The 11,766-nt window shown below is 42.3% G+C and overlaps 2 protein-coding genes across 2 annotated transcripts in view; one reads left to right on the top strand and one right to left on the bottom strand.

Annotated features, from left to right (window-relative positions):
- NECAB1 (N-terminal EF-hand calcium binding protein 1) overlaps window positions 1-11,766 on the bottom strand; it is a 260,437-nt gene that overhangs the window by 119,975 nt on the left and 128,696 nt on the right. Inside the window, exons 4-5 of the mRNA XM_019527900.1 lie at window positions 9,296-9,321; window positions 3,201-3,298 (exon numbers count right to left, since the gene is read on the bottom strand). Coding sequence (XP_019383445.1) covers window positions 3,201-3,298; window positions 9,296-9,321 — 124 coding nt within the window. The remainder of the gene's footprint in view (window positions 1-3,200; window positions 3,299-9,295; window positions 9,322-11,766) is intronic.
- Window positions 1-11,766, top strand: part of CUNH8orf88 (chromosome unknown C8orf88 homolog) — a 225,261-nt gene that overhangs the window by 161,214 nt on the left and 52,281 nt on the right. The gene's annotated exons all lie outside the window — the stretch shown is intronic.

Here is an 11,766-nt window from a genome sequence, read left to right as displayed (position 1 = left end):
GGAGGACCAGGTGAGGCTGTAGGTGTGGAGGAGGCCTCATTAGGATCTCCCCAGAGAGGTGGGGTGCTCCCAGCACCAGAGTGTGGTGCTACAGTGCGGGGTGTTTAGATCCCGGCCCCAAGAAGGGGCGAACAGAGAGAGAGGCCCCGGTGAGGGCACGTGTTGAGAGAAGCCCCTGAGGGGGCACATATTTGAGGGAAGCCCCATGAGGGGGCGGGTATAGAGAAGCCCCGGTGAGGGCACGTATTGAAAGAAGCCCCGGAGTGCGTGCATATTATTGATAGAAACCCCAGGAGGGGTGCGAACTGACAAGAGTCCCAGAGGGGCTCCACCGCAGTGGGAACCCCGAAGGGTCATAGGGGCCAGGTAAGGCTCAGGCCGTCTGAGCCCACCTGGGACAAGTACTACTAGTAAGCCCCAGAGGGCTAACAACTAGAGAAGGGGCGCCGGTTGCGTGGCAAGCCCAGGGGTGCCAGAGAAGGGGCGCCGGTTGCGTGGCAAGCCCAGGGGTGCCTGGCAGGGTGCAGAAAGGAAAGGGACCAGATAATGTCCAGAAGAGCTGCGAGGCTTGGGGCGTGCTAAAGGGGAGGTAGGAGGCACGCATAGCCCATAAGGCTGGGGGTGCACCAGGTCACTCCATACGGAATGGGGGACAGTATAAGCATAGCACCGTGTCTAAGGGGACCGTAAGGCAGCCTCCCATATAAAACTATACATACCAACAAGACGTGGCAGGTGAGAAAAGAGGGAGCTGGATCACCTACCTGACGCGGCAGGGGGCGCTAGAGGGATCACAGCCGATCCTAGACCCCACTCCATGACAATAGAGAAGTTAGAACCAGATTAGCAGGAAAAGACCTACATGCCATTCATGCCTTTGAAAGTCTCCTCAGATGTATCTTGCTTTCTTTCTTTCTAAACTCTTTTTCTGAAATCGTGGTTTACTATGATTTTAATAACGCTCAAATTATTTGAGTATTAGGAGGTGGCATGTATCCCAGGCTTTGGCTTCTTCCCAAACCATTCGTAGGTAGTGATGCTTGAAATGTTTAAAACTTGGAATCGAGTAGGTTGGGTAGGCAGGTCACACAATATGCCTCTGCTTCCTGACCTGGATGAGTATAGCTTGCAGAACTGTATTTCTGACGTAAATACCAGTAAGTGTGAATTCAGAATTTGCATTCTTCTAAAATTAATGTACAAGCTGCCAGTGTGTAATGAATTCTTGCTAGCATGCACTCCTTTAAAATCTCTGTGAATAGTGAGCATAATGTTTGTTTGACTATGTTCAGATCCATCACCTACGAATTGGAGTTAATCTTTTAAACCATTTTTGCAACATTTCTAAGCTCTTGTCTTTTCAAATTTGAAGAGGACTGTCAATCTTTATATCCCCACAGAAAGGATAAAGCACCAACCATGGCTCTGAAGTCAGCAAGATAATGTTTTGGACAAGTGCAGTAGTGTTTCTAATTGGATTGCTTAGGAAGCCAAACATACCATTTATTAGTAAACCAAATATTCCTGTTTCTTTTAAGTAAATGTAATGCTGGCTTCACAACTGCTGTACTACTCTACTGAGATTCCTCCTATGTAGTTAACTTTCAATGTAATTCTTAAATACAACATTCTTCCTACATCCATAATTATCAAATGAGATTTTCTTCCTCTTTTAGCACTGTTCTGTACGTGGCTAATTACCAGTTTATTTTAGGTGTATTGATAGCAAGACTAAATTCAGTTATTCCTTATGGGCTCAATCTGTGAGGGTGTTAAGCGTCCATAACTCATATTGATTTCATTGTGAGATAAAAAGCAACCACAAGATGTTCAGCACCCCACTGGATCAAGCTCCAAATATATAAAAGCTTGCCAGGGTATTTTTGTTTCATAGGTCATTTAAATATATATATAATACACACACAGTGTAATCCTATAGAAGCCTTGATGCAAAAGATGACATCTTGACTAGGACTGGATGAGTTGTTTTTTTTTCAACAAATCTTATGAATTAAAAAAGGCTACTTCGATTGTCCTCAGAGTACTAGCTGAATTTTGTTTTCAGGGCTAGATTCACAAAATTATACTGCTGGTAATGATCCTTTCCCAAAAGCCCAGGGATCAGGGTCAAGATTTGGGAGACCCAGGTTCAGTTTCCTTTTCTGCTTGAGTTGCTCTCAATTAGTCTTGTTGAAAAGTGTTTCATTTTGCAGGGTATAGTTTATGCTTTAAGGTATACTTCTGGCCAGACAAAGTGAGAGTGACTCTTCACTCCAGTGGTTAATGCACCCATCTGGGACGTGCATGCTTGGGTTCCCATCCATTGAATAATTACATGTTCCTGTGTAAACGGAAGAAACTGAGACAAGCCAATAGTGCAGTACCCATCAGCACTGTCATTTCATTGTTACAAATGCCTCAAATGGAAATTAAACTCTTTAGGATGGGTCAAACAAAATGTTTCACTCAACCCAAAATGAAACTTCTTTGGGTTTTTCATTTCACTGAGAAAAACAAAAGCAAAAAAAAGTTTTAATTCTGTCCAAACTGATTTTTTAAAATTCCTTTGGTTTGAGGCACAAATGGGGAAAAATCAATTATTTGTACGGCCCTAAAAGTGGAAACAACATTCTGTAATTATGCAAGTGATGAGAAGTCTGTCAGTTCTCTTTTCTATGCAATGCTGCCATGGATGGGATGGAGAGATTATTGGGTAAAATTCTAAGAGGCCAGACTTGATCATAGCAGTTCTTACTGTCTATCTATGAACATATAATGTAAATGGTAGTCTTCAGCACATCTTAGAAACTAATTCTTGAAATTATATTAGTTGTATCAGTGCTAATCTAAATTCTATTCCCAAGCAATTAGCTTCATGCGACTTCATCTTTTTTTCTGGAATGACTCACAACCCCCTCTGAATTATGAATGGAACATGGAAGGCTATTTACGCTACTAGGAGCAGAAGGCCATAATATTGGTTCATTCACAAATGTAATTTGGTATATATTGAAACTGTAAAATCTCTGCACTCAAGACATTAATGCTTTGATTTTGGCAAGCCTGTTCCTCATATAGTTTAATAATAAAACAATAAAAATGTATAAATAATTATACCAGAATAATCAAATAGCTAGAACAATACAATCACAGCAGAGACTCAAGGAAAATATTGTATAGAAAATATACATTCTGCCTACTTTCTTTGTTTTGTCCATCGCTTTCAGTATGGAAACATTGAGGTCTTCTAAGGCAGAGAGCACATTTTCATACTCTCCTAAGTGCTGGGAAAAATATTCTGAAAGAAGAAGAAAACACAACTCAAATGACCTTTCATGTAAGATTTTAGTTTAGACCCATCTAGCAAAATATATGAAGAAAATACCTGTCCTTGTTCTGAGTATAATGAGAAAATAAATTCTTCTGGAAGACTCCCTTTCAGAATGGAGAGAAATGACTGAACCTCCCATGAAGTTCCATTTTATTAAGGAAAGAAACTTATGAAATTGTTTTTAGCAGCACTGTGTGCTCAGTGGAGGTAGCTGGCAAAATGAAGTGGATAGGGCAGAGACTGTGAATCTAGAGCAGGGGTGGGCAAAATGTGGCCCATGGGCCAGATGCGGCCTATCAGGCCATACTATCCAGCCTGCAGGGCCCCTAAAAGATTTAGAAAATTTAATATATATCTACCCCTGAATGCCTGTCATGGGGCCCTTGATGGCTTGCTGAAACTCAGTAAGCAGCCCTCCGCCTGAAATAATTGCCCACCCCAATCTAGAGATACAGTATGTACTGACATTTTTGCTCATACTCAGTGTGTCCTTTACAGCTCATAGTATCTTTATATACTTATCTTCGATTTTTAGTTGGAAATTTTTTTGGTGTATGTGCCTTTTAAAAGGGCTTTGAGATCTATGGATGAAAAGTGCTCTAAATAATGTTTTGGGGGTGTAGGTTGTAGGTTCCTAAGAAGAATCTTTCCAACTGAGTTGGTCTACTAAAAGATACCGAATTTACCTATATGATGTTTGTTATTCTTTTTAAGTTGACGTTCATTGCTACCGCAAAACTAATCTCTAAAGTTATAAAAAATTATCAAGAGAATTGTGAGATATTGATGTATTGAGTTTTTTGAATTCTAGAGCAATTATTATTACCATACTTTATATAACATAGAGACTGGAGCTCAGAGACAGCTGTGTGCACCAGAGTGAGGCATTCCAACCTGAAATTGGGGAACTATGGTCACCTTACATATTAGTCCTGAATTTGTTACTATTTATACTATTATAAATCGGAAGTAATTTCACTCAAGTCACCAAATGACAACAGCATTGGATCAAATGAGGACACCCACATCTGCAGATTAGCCAGATTTCATAGATTAATTCATAGAGTTCTATGTCTTTTGAGTTGAGAGGGTTTTTTTTTTTTTTTTAAATGAGTTCTCAGTTAAGCCATCGCTTTTGGGCACTGTTATTATTTTTAGGTAACTCTGACCTTTGTGGAAAAGACTGTGGATAAATAAATAATGTGAAGTACCCATATTTGTCAGATTCTGTTTAATAGGGAAACTTAGCAGAAAGGACAAATATGAAAGCAACTGGACTACTGCAGCATAAAAGGGAAATATGCACTTGTGATAGAAATCCTGTTTATTTGGATCTGATTTATATTGGTGCTTATTGGACCTGTCATGAAAGAAAATCCAGTTACCATAGTATCAACAGATTTTTAGTGCTGCTTATATAGAAACACAAAAAACTTCAAAAAACAGAAAATAAATAGACAATACAAAGGTAAGTGCTTAGGGAAAATATAATGTAGCTAGAACTGGCAACAGGATGATATAATGCTTCAAGATTTAAACTAATATAGAGACTCTATGAGACAGATAAAGGAAGAGACACTATACCTGTAAACAAAGATATAGTGCTCACTACGTAGTATATAAAAAGGTCTAGGAGGAGGAAAAAAGAATGGTAATTGGTCAACAACAATCTAAGTTGGAAAAAGGATTCAGAGAATGTATAGATTGCATACTGCTACTGGTGTTAAACACAGGGCATATCTACATGTACACTTGAATGCTCAGGATCCTATTTTACTGTGCATTAAGTGTCACTAAAAAGGCGCAGCAGGGCAGCCTCACATTGCACATATCAAATTTAATGCACATTAGGAAAAGCAAATTAATGAACATTTAGACATGCCCACAAAGACCTATTTCTAAATCCTAAAATATACTATACAGCAGACCTAGAGGGCGTTTTTATACATGTCAGCGCTGCAGTGCCAGGTGCTTTGAAAACCGCCTGGCACTGTGATGCTTGAAGTTGTATAAGTGTAAAAATGCACGTCAGCACTGAGAAAATAGTAGCACCATGCTTTTGAACTAAAACACATCAGAGGTGCTTTAGTTCAAAAGTGCACCGCCACCATTTCCTGTCCGCTGATGCCCATTTTGCTGCTTATACAACTGCACACAGTGCAGCACAGTTTGCTTCAGCTTGCGTATGGATCTAAGCAGCGGATCTCCGGTGCATTGTGGGACAGAAAAGTATGTGTATATATGCCCTAATTGACAGTGGTATTAAGATTATTTAGCCCCTGTTCACAAGGTTTTCTTTTACAATTTTCTGAAATGATACTGTTTCATGACATCCCCTTATAGCTATCCACTTTATAACAAGATTTCTGTATTTCAGAGTGCTTTGCTCTGAAGATTCCCAACATAAGAAGACAGCACTGCAATTATAAAGCTTAGTAACAACTGGCTCAATTCTCATCCTGCTCACACTAGTGCAACTCAAGAAAAATTCCACTGAGGTCATTAATGCACCTTAGATACTACATATTTGGTTTAGTACTTGCTTAATAAAGTACTAACTAAATGCACTGTAACTACAGTTACTGCACAGTAGCACCAGTGCATGGTTATTTTATGATGCTTACTGCACATTAGCCTAATAATGTGCACAGTAGGCTATTAGCCCGGTTTTTAACTTCCATGCTACTCTATAGTGATATTTGCTTAATGTGCAGTAAGCACCTCATGTAGATGCACCCAGTTATGCTGTCCTAGATCTAATACAAGTGAGAGAAGGACACAGAAAAGCAGTAATTTTGCCTTCATGAAGTTTGAGTTTAGAAAAAAAAAAAAATCACATGGTGTGAATTTAAACTTAAATCAGGTGAAGTGAGAAGTGACCAGCTTTGACAGAGAATGAAGTACATGGAGCAAAATACAGGAGTGAGGCAGAGTAGAAATAGATTATGAACTAGCACATATTTCATGTTTTGAGATTGTGTCCGAATTCAGAATGCATTAAATATGAAATAAAAGGAAAAAGCAGATATTTGCTATCTTGGCTGATCAGAAGAAGAGTGATGAAAGAGACTGTGAGAAATTCAGAAGCAGGATGAGAAAGGAGTCACATGAATTATAAAAACTAGTGAATCACCACACAGATTTTTCTTCATGGGCAGGAATAGCTTAGCAAAGAATCAGAGTCACTGAAGCATAAGGTCTGGGTGAAGCTGGTGACTGAATGTAATTTTCCTTAGAATTAGATTTTTTGAATTATTATTCATAAAAATAAGTGGAATATACTGTGAGTTAACATCCTGGTTAACTACAGGCAGTCAAAAAACCTGAGGCTGAATCAGTTCGATCTAGGCAGCTTCCTCTAAGATGTGTAGGTTAAACCAATACTCAACTGAACTGGCATTCAGTTTTCAATTGGGAAAGGCAGGGGAAGGCCTGCACTGACCTAGGCCAGTAGCTTGGGGGGTGCTACAGCACATCTCCCAGACTCCTGGCCATTGCCAGCCCAGTGTCCCCAAACCCCTGCTGTCCCCACACAGGAAGTTAAGAAGCCCCTTGTCTGGGTGCTGGCCCATATGGGGGAGCCTCCCCCTCAAGACACTTCCCCCCGCCTGGGTTCCCCAACCCAGGCAGCCCTTGGGAGTTGAGGGGTATTCAGCCCTGCCCCCGGAGGGAAAGAGGAGTCCTGTGGCCTTGTGCCTGCCCATGCAGCCCAGCATGGGGGCACTGGAGCCCCTGCCTTTGGGGGCTTCTCTCCACCCCAGCCCAGGGTCCCCCAGCCCTGGGCAGCCCCAGGGAACTGACGGGAATTCTTCCCCTCCTCAGCCCCTTGCCCTAGCTGCTGTGAGTTTCAGGACTAACCCAGGGAGTGAAGGGATATTCTCCTGCTCCTCCCCAGCCAGTGTTGTGGGTCTGAGGCAAAACTAACACAAAGAAGCAGAGGAATTTCCCTCTGCTGCTCAAGACAGGAGCTCCCCAGTGCCCCCATGCCAGGCTGCATAGGGAGGCACTCAGACTGGTGGACTCCTTCATCCCTCCTATGGCAGCCACTGAAGCAATCGACAGCTGGGAAGGGGGAGGGGAAAGGGCTCCCAGTGCCTGAAAAGCCCCCACCACAGGGGCTTTCCTTCCCCCCATGTGCTGTGTAGACCATGGCTAAGAGGTCTGGGGGTCTGTTCCCCTGCCCCCCACCCCAATGGGCTGATGGACACAGGCAGGAAGCAGGCTAAGGAGCTGAGCAGCGAGGCAGACCCTGCTCCATTGGAGCAGGCAGTATATCCCAGGGCTGCAAAGCATCCTGGGATGCTGGGGGTCTGAGTTAACTTGAACCAGGAAGGGAACTGGGTCAGAAGTTCCATAAACCAGTTTGACTTAAATCAGTTAAGTCTGATACTACATCTAACCAGGCTTATCTTAAACTAGTTTTTGATCATTTTGAAAGCAATTTATGTGCACTAAACTTCTGTTACAGGTTTAAACCAGTTCCTGATCACTTAAACTGGTTCATGTGTAACTTCCCTCCCTAGCCCCTGAAAACAAAGATGCATTTTCATGGGAATAGAAAAATAAATAATGGAACAGTTGCTTAATTGCTAGGTTAAACACGTGGCTATTATTTCTGCTTTTCAGTGCGGTAGGCTCAAAAGAATTCTGTTTCAGAATTCAGAAGACTGAGACAGAAAAGATGAGAAACTCACTGTTGGGAATTTATAAAAAATGTATAAGAATGTTGGAAAGATCAGATGTCATAAAAGTGGCTGATTGATGTATTTAATCACAGCTGACAGGAAAGACAAGATGCCTTCAAATCTTAAAGGTCAAACTCTATCCACATTTAACACCTGTGATCAGTCGGGCTATACGGAAATCTGCTTCCATAACTATGATTACAGAATTGGGGTCTAAGTAAGTGCCTGAGTAGGTATAAAAAGTAGATCATTACCACTAAACTATACAAATCAAAGTTTTAAATAAATGGGAAATTCCCATTTTCTTCCATTTTTACATAATTTTGATCAGATCCTCAACTAGTGTAAATCAACAGACCTCCATTGTCAACAGAGGAGGATCAGGACCTATAGCAATTCATTGCAATTCACCACTTAAGGGATAGCTTATTCTTCTCATATTTAGTCAGAGTTGCATTGGACTCATGTATTGTGCTGTTCAAATGTCCGTGGGATTTCATTGCGACCTAAAAAGTTTCCTATACTGTTGGCCCTGGGGAAATATAAGATTATTCTCTGACATTTTTTTGTTCCCCAGAAACAAGCAGGTTTTTACAAGAATAACTGATGGTTTACTCTCCTGTCTGGATTAGCAGAACTTCTCTACCTGTGCACTTTTTACACTGAAAGCAGCATTACTAATTCAAATGCTTCTAAGCTAGCTAGACAGCAATAAAAAAAAAAAAACAGGGCTTTCAAGGAAACACATCCATGACTGACAGCACATAGGATGGTATAAATAAACAAGTTGTTGTTCCAAATTCTGCAGCCAGTGGGAATTCTTTATTTGTGTCAGAATTTGTGAAATTTGTTTTTTTTTTTTCTTGGTTAGCTAAGTTGGACTAGTGTGACTAGTAAGTCACATGAAATACTGATTACACAGCCTTTTTCAAATAGCCTGAACATTTATACTTGTAAAAGTAATGGAATAATTGGGGAAAAGTTGTTCTACAATAAGCAAACCAAAGAAGTGTCTAGCTGTTCAACACAGCAATGACAGATATGCTTGAAAAACAGATTCACAAAGTATTTTTGCATGTTCTCTAGCAATTTATGTTTTACACGATTCTCTAGTAGATTACAATTTAGACTTAACTATTTATTGATCTGTCTGCACTTTTTTCCCAGGAGTTCAGACACTGTAGTGTCTATAAATACTCACAGTGAGCAAAGAGAAAAATCAGCTCTAGTCACGATACTTTCATTTGCATTAAGAACCTTTTACAGAAAGGGAACTTACCACATAGTTCTTCCGTGTCGAGATTGCTGCAAAGATAAGAATATAGAAATTTAATTGGCTTATCGTTGTAGTCAGAGTGTTAGTAGTTTTGTTCTATTAGTATGTAGCAAGCACTTAGTAAGAGTCAAAGAACGGATGTTTTAATAGGTAGCAAAAATATTCACTTATAACCATGAATGCCAAAATGGCTTTATGTTTGAGAGGTTTATCTAACTACTAGGGGTTGGGAGGAGACCTTCCTGAGGGTCAAATAATCCCACATCTGTCTCCTGTAGCAGGGGAGAAGACTTTGTCTCTTCCCCTTGGCCACTTTTTCCAGTTGTGGGCTCTAATGGCCCACCCTGGGTCAGAGGCCAGTGGGCAGGTACAGGATACAGGTATCAACCACAGACAGAGAGAGCACCCACAGCTGGCACCTCTCCCCTCGATATCGTGGTGGAAGTGCCCGCAACCGATGTCCCCCACCACTGAATGCTGCCAAAGCCCCACATCCACAGGCTGAATCCAATGGCTCTGTGGGCCAAACCTGGCCCACGGGCTGTAGATTGCCAAGCCCTGTCTTACAGGTCTCTGCAGGCTTATATGTTCCTTGGCGTGTCTACACAAGACACTACAATCACAGCAGCGATGACCTACGGTGATATAGCTCATTGCTATGGTGACGTAACTTTGGTGGGCACAAACTGGGACACTGATGCTACTGCACAATAGCAATCAGTTATGGCGATGTAGCATCTAAAAATAACTGTGCTGCCAGTACTGTGCAGTACTAAATATGCAGTCAGGGGCATGTGTAGATGTGCCCCCTCTGAACACCAAAGGAAATAGGATACTGGACTAGGTGAGTTATGGGTCTGATCAAATATGTCCATTGTTTTGTTCCTATTTCCTGTAGTAAGCAGCTATATACAACTGGATAGCACTTTAAGTAACTAAAATATACCGTGAAGATTCCCAAGACATTTGGGCCTTAGAGACAGCAGTTCATCCATGGCTCACAAGTTCTCTAGAGACAGATAAATCACACATTATTTTTGTGAGGCAGGTATTAAGTCCCTTCAATAGACACTTACCCAAGGTTATTGCATAGTGAGTCACCAATCAAACATAGAATTCCTAAGGTCCTAGTTTGCACTGTGTTCATGAGACAACACTTCCTTGTTTTTAAGATGGTAAAATCCACAGTGGGTCATTAAGTTCAGCCTTTGTATCAGTTCTTCAAGAGAGCGGGGATTTCTCTTTTGAACAGTAGCTATCAAGATGCTTTAACAGCTCTGTTCCCAGGCATCAGCTTTGACCTCTGGCTACAGTACCAATCCAATCCCTCCCTACCACTTCTCCTGGGAAAGCATCCCTTTGAAGGGGAAGTTTGGAATCATTAATTCAGGTGGTGTGAACTTTTGCACAGAAAACTATTCTGGTCTGGTGAGTGGTGCAGAGGGATCGATATACATTACAGACTGCCCCAGCCTCTCCTGCTTCCAACCTTCACTATCCCCTCTTCCAAGGAAGAAATTGTCACAGGGATTGCAGGAGGCATTATTTCTTAGGTTACCCCCTGACTAGAGATCAGTGGAATTTTTCATCTTTCTGCTCAGGTCTTCAAGATGTACCTGATACCCAGCTCTTGTTAGAGCACAGATGTCAAACATACAGCTGGTGAGCGTAATTTGACCTGTGGAGCCATATGATCTGGGCCACCATCTTCCTCCTGCTCCCCAAGTTCCAAATAGCTCCCTGCAAGCTGGAACTCTGCCAGCCTGCAGAGGCAAACCTGTAGTTTCCCCACATTTTTCTCCTTTAAAGGAGAAAATACACATTTTTCTGCAGCAGATGGAAAACCCAGATCCCTGATAGCAACACTCCTTGTACTGTGTGCAGTGCCGGGTCCAGTCCACATGCTGTAGGCAGTGTGTGCTCTGTGCCAGCCCTACATCCCATATGCACAGCAAGCTCTGGGCGCAATATGCTGTACATAGTGCACAGGGCTGGACTGTCTATGTCCACTACACACAACACAGGAAGCCATCACAGGGTGCATGCTGCCTGCAGGGCACAAGCTGTACCTGGCACTGCATGAAGTGCCCAGACAGATCCCCAGTGCTGTCTGCAGCACTGGGTCTAGACCTGTGCCAGCCCCAGAGGCTGATGCATGCAGTGCACAGGCTTGACCTGGCACTGTGGGAGCTGCACAGAGGTTTGGTTTGGTTTGGTCATAGGTTCACGGATTTAGGGTCGGAAGGGACCAAGTAGATCTTCTAGCCCAACCCCCCACCAGGGCGGGAGAACAACAAAACCCCAAAACAAAAACAGGACTCAAATGAGTCCAGCCAGGTAGGCATCCAGCCTCTTCTTAAAGACCCCCAGGGTAGGGGCCAGCACCACTTCCCTTGGAAGTTGGTTCCAGCTCCTAGCCGCCCTAACTGTGAAGTAGTTTTTGCGGATGTCCAATCTATACCTCCTCTCCATCA

Source organism: Gavialis gangeticus, unplaced genomic scaffold (genome assembly GCF_001723915.1).
Source record: "Gavialis gangeticus isolate Ggan-Ray unplaced genomic scaffold, GavGan_comp1, whole genome shotgun sequence".
Classification (NCBI taxonomy): domain Eukaryota; kingdom Metazoa; phylum Chordata; order Crocodylia; family Gavialidae; genus Gavialis; species Gavialis gangeticus.
The sequence above is the reverse complement of the archived record's forward strand: the minus strand, read 5'-3'. Positions and strand labels throughout refer to the sequence as shown.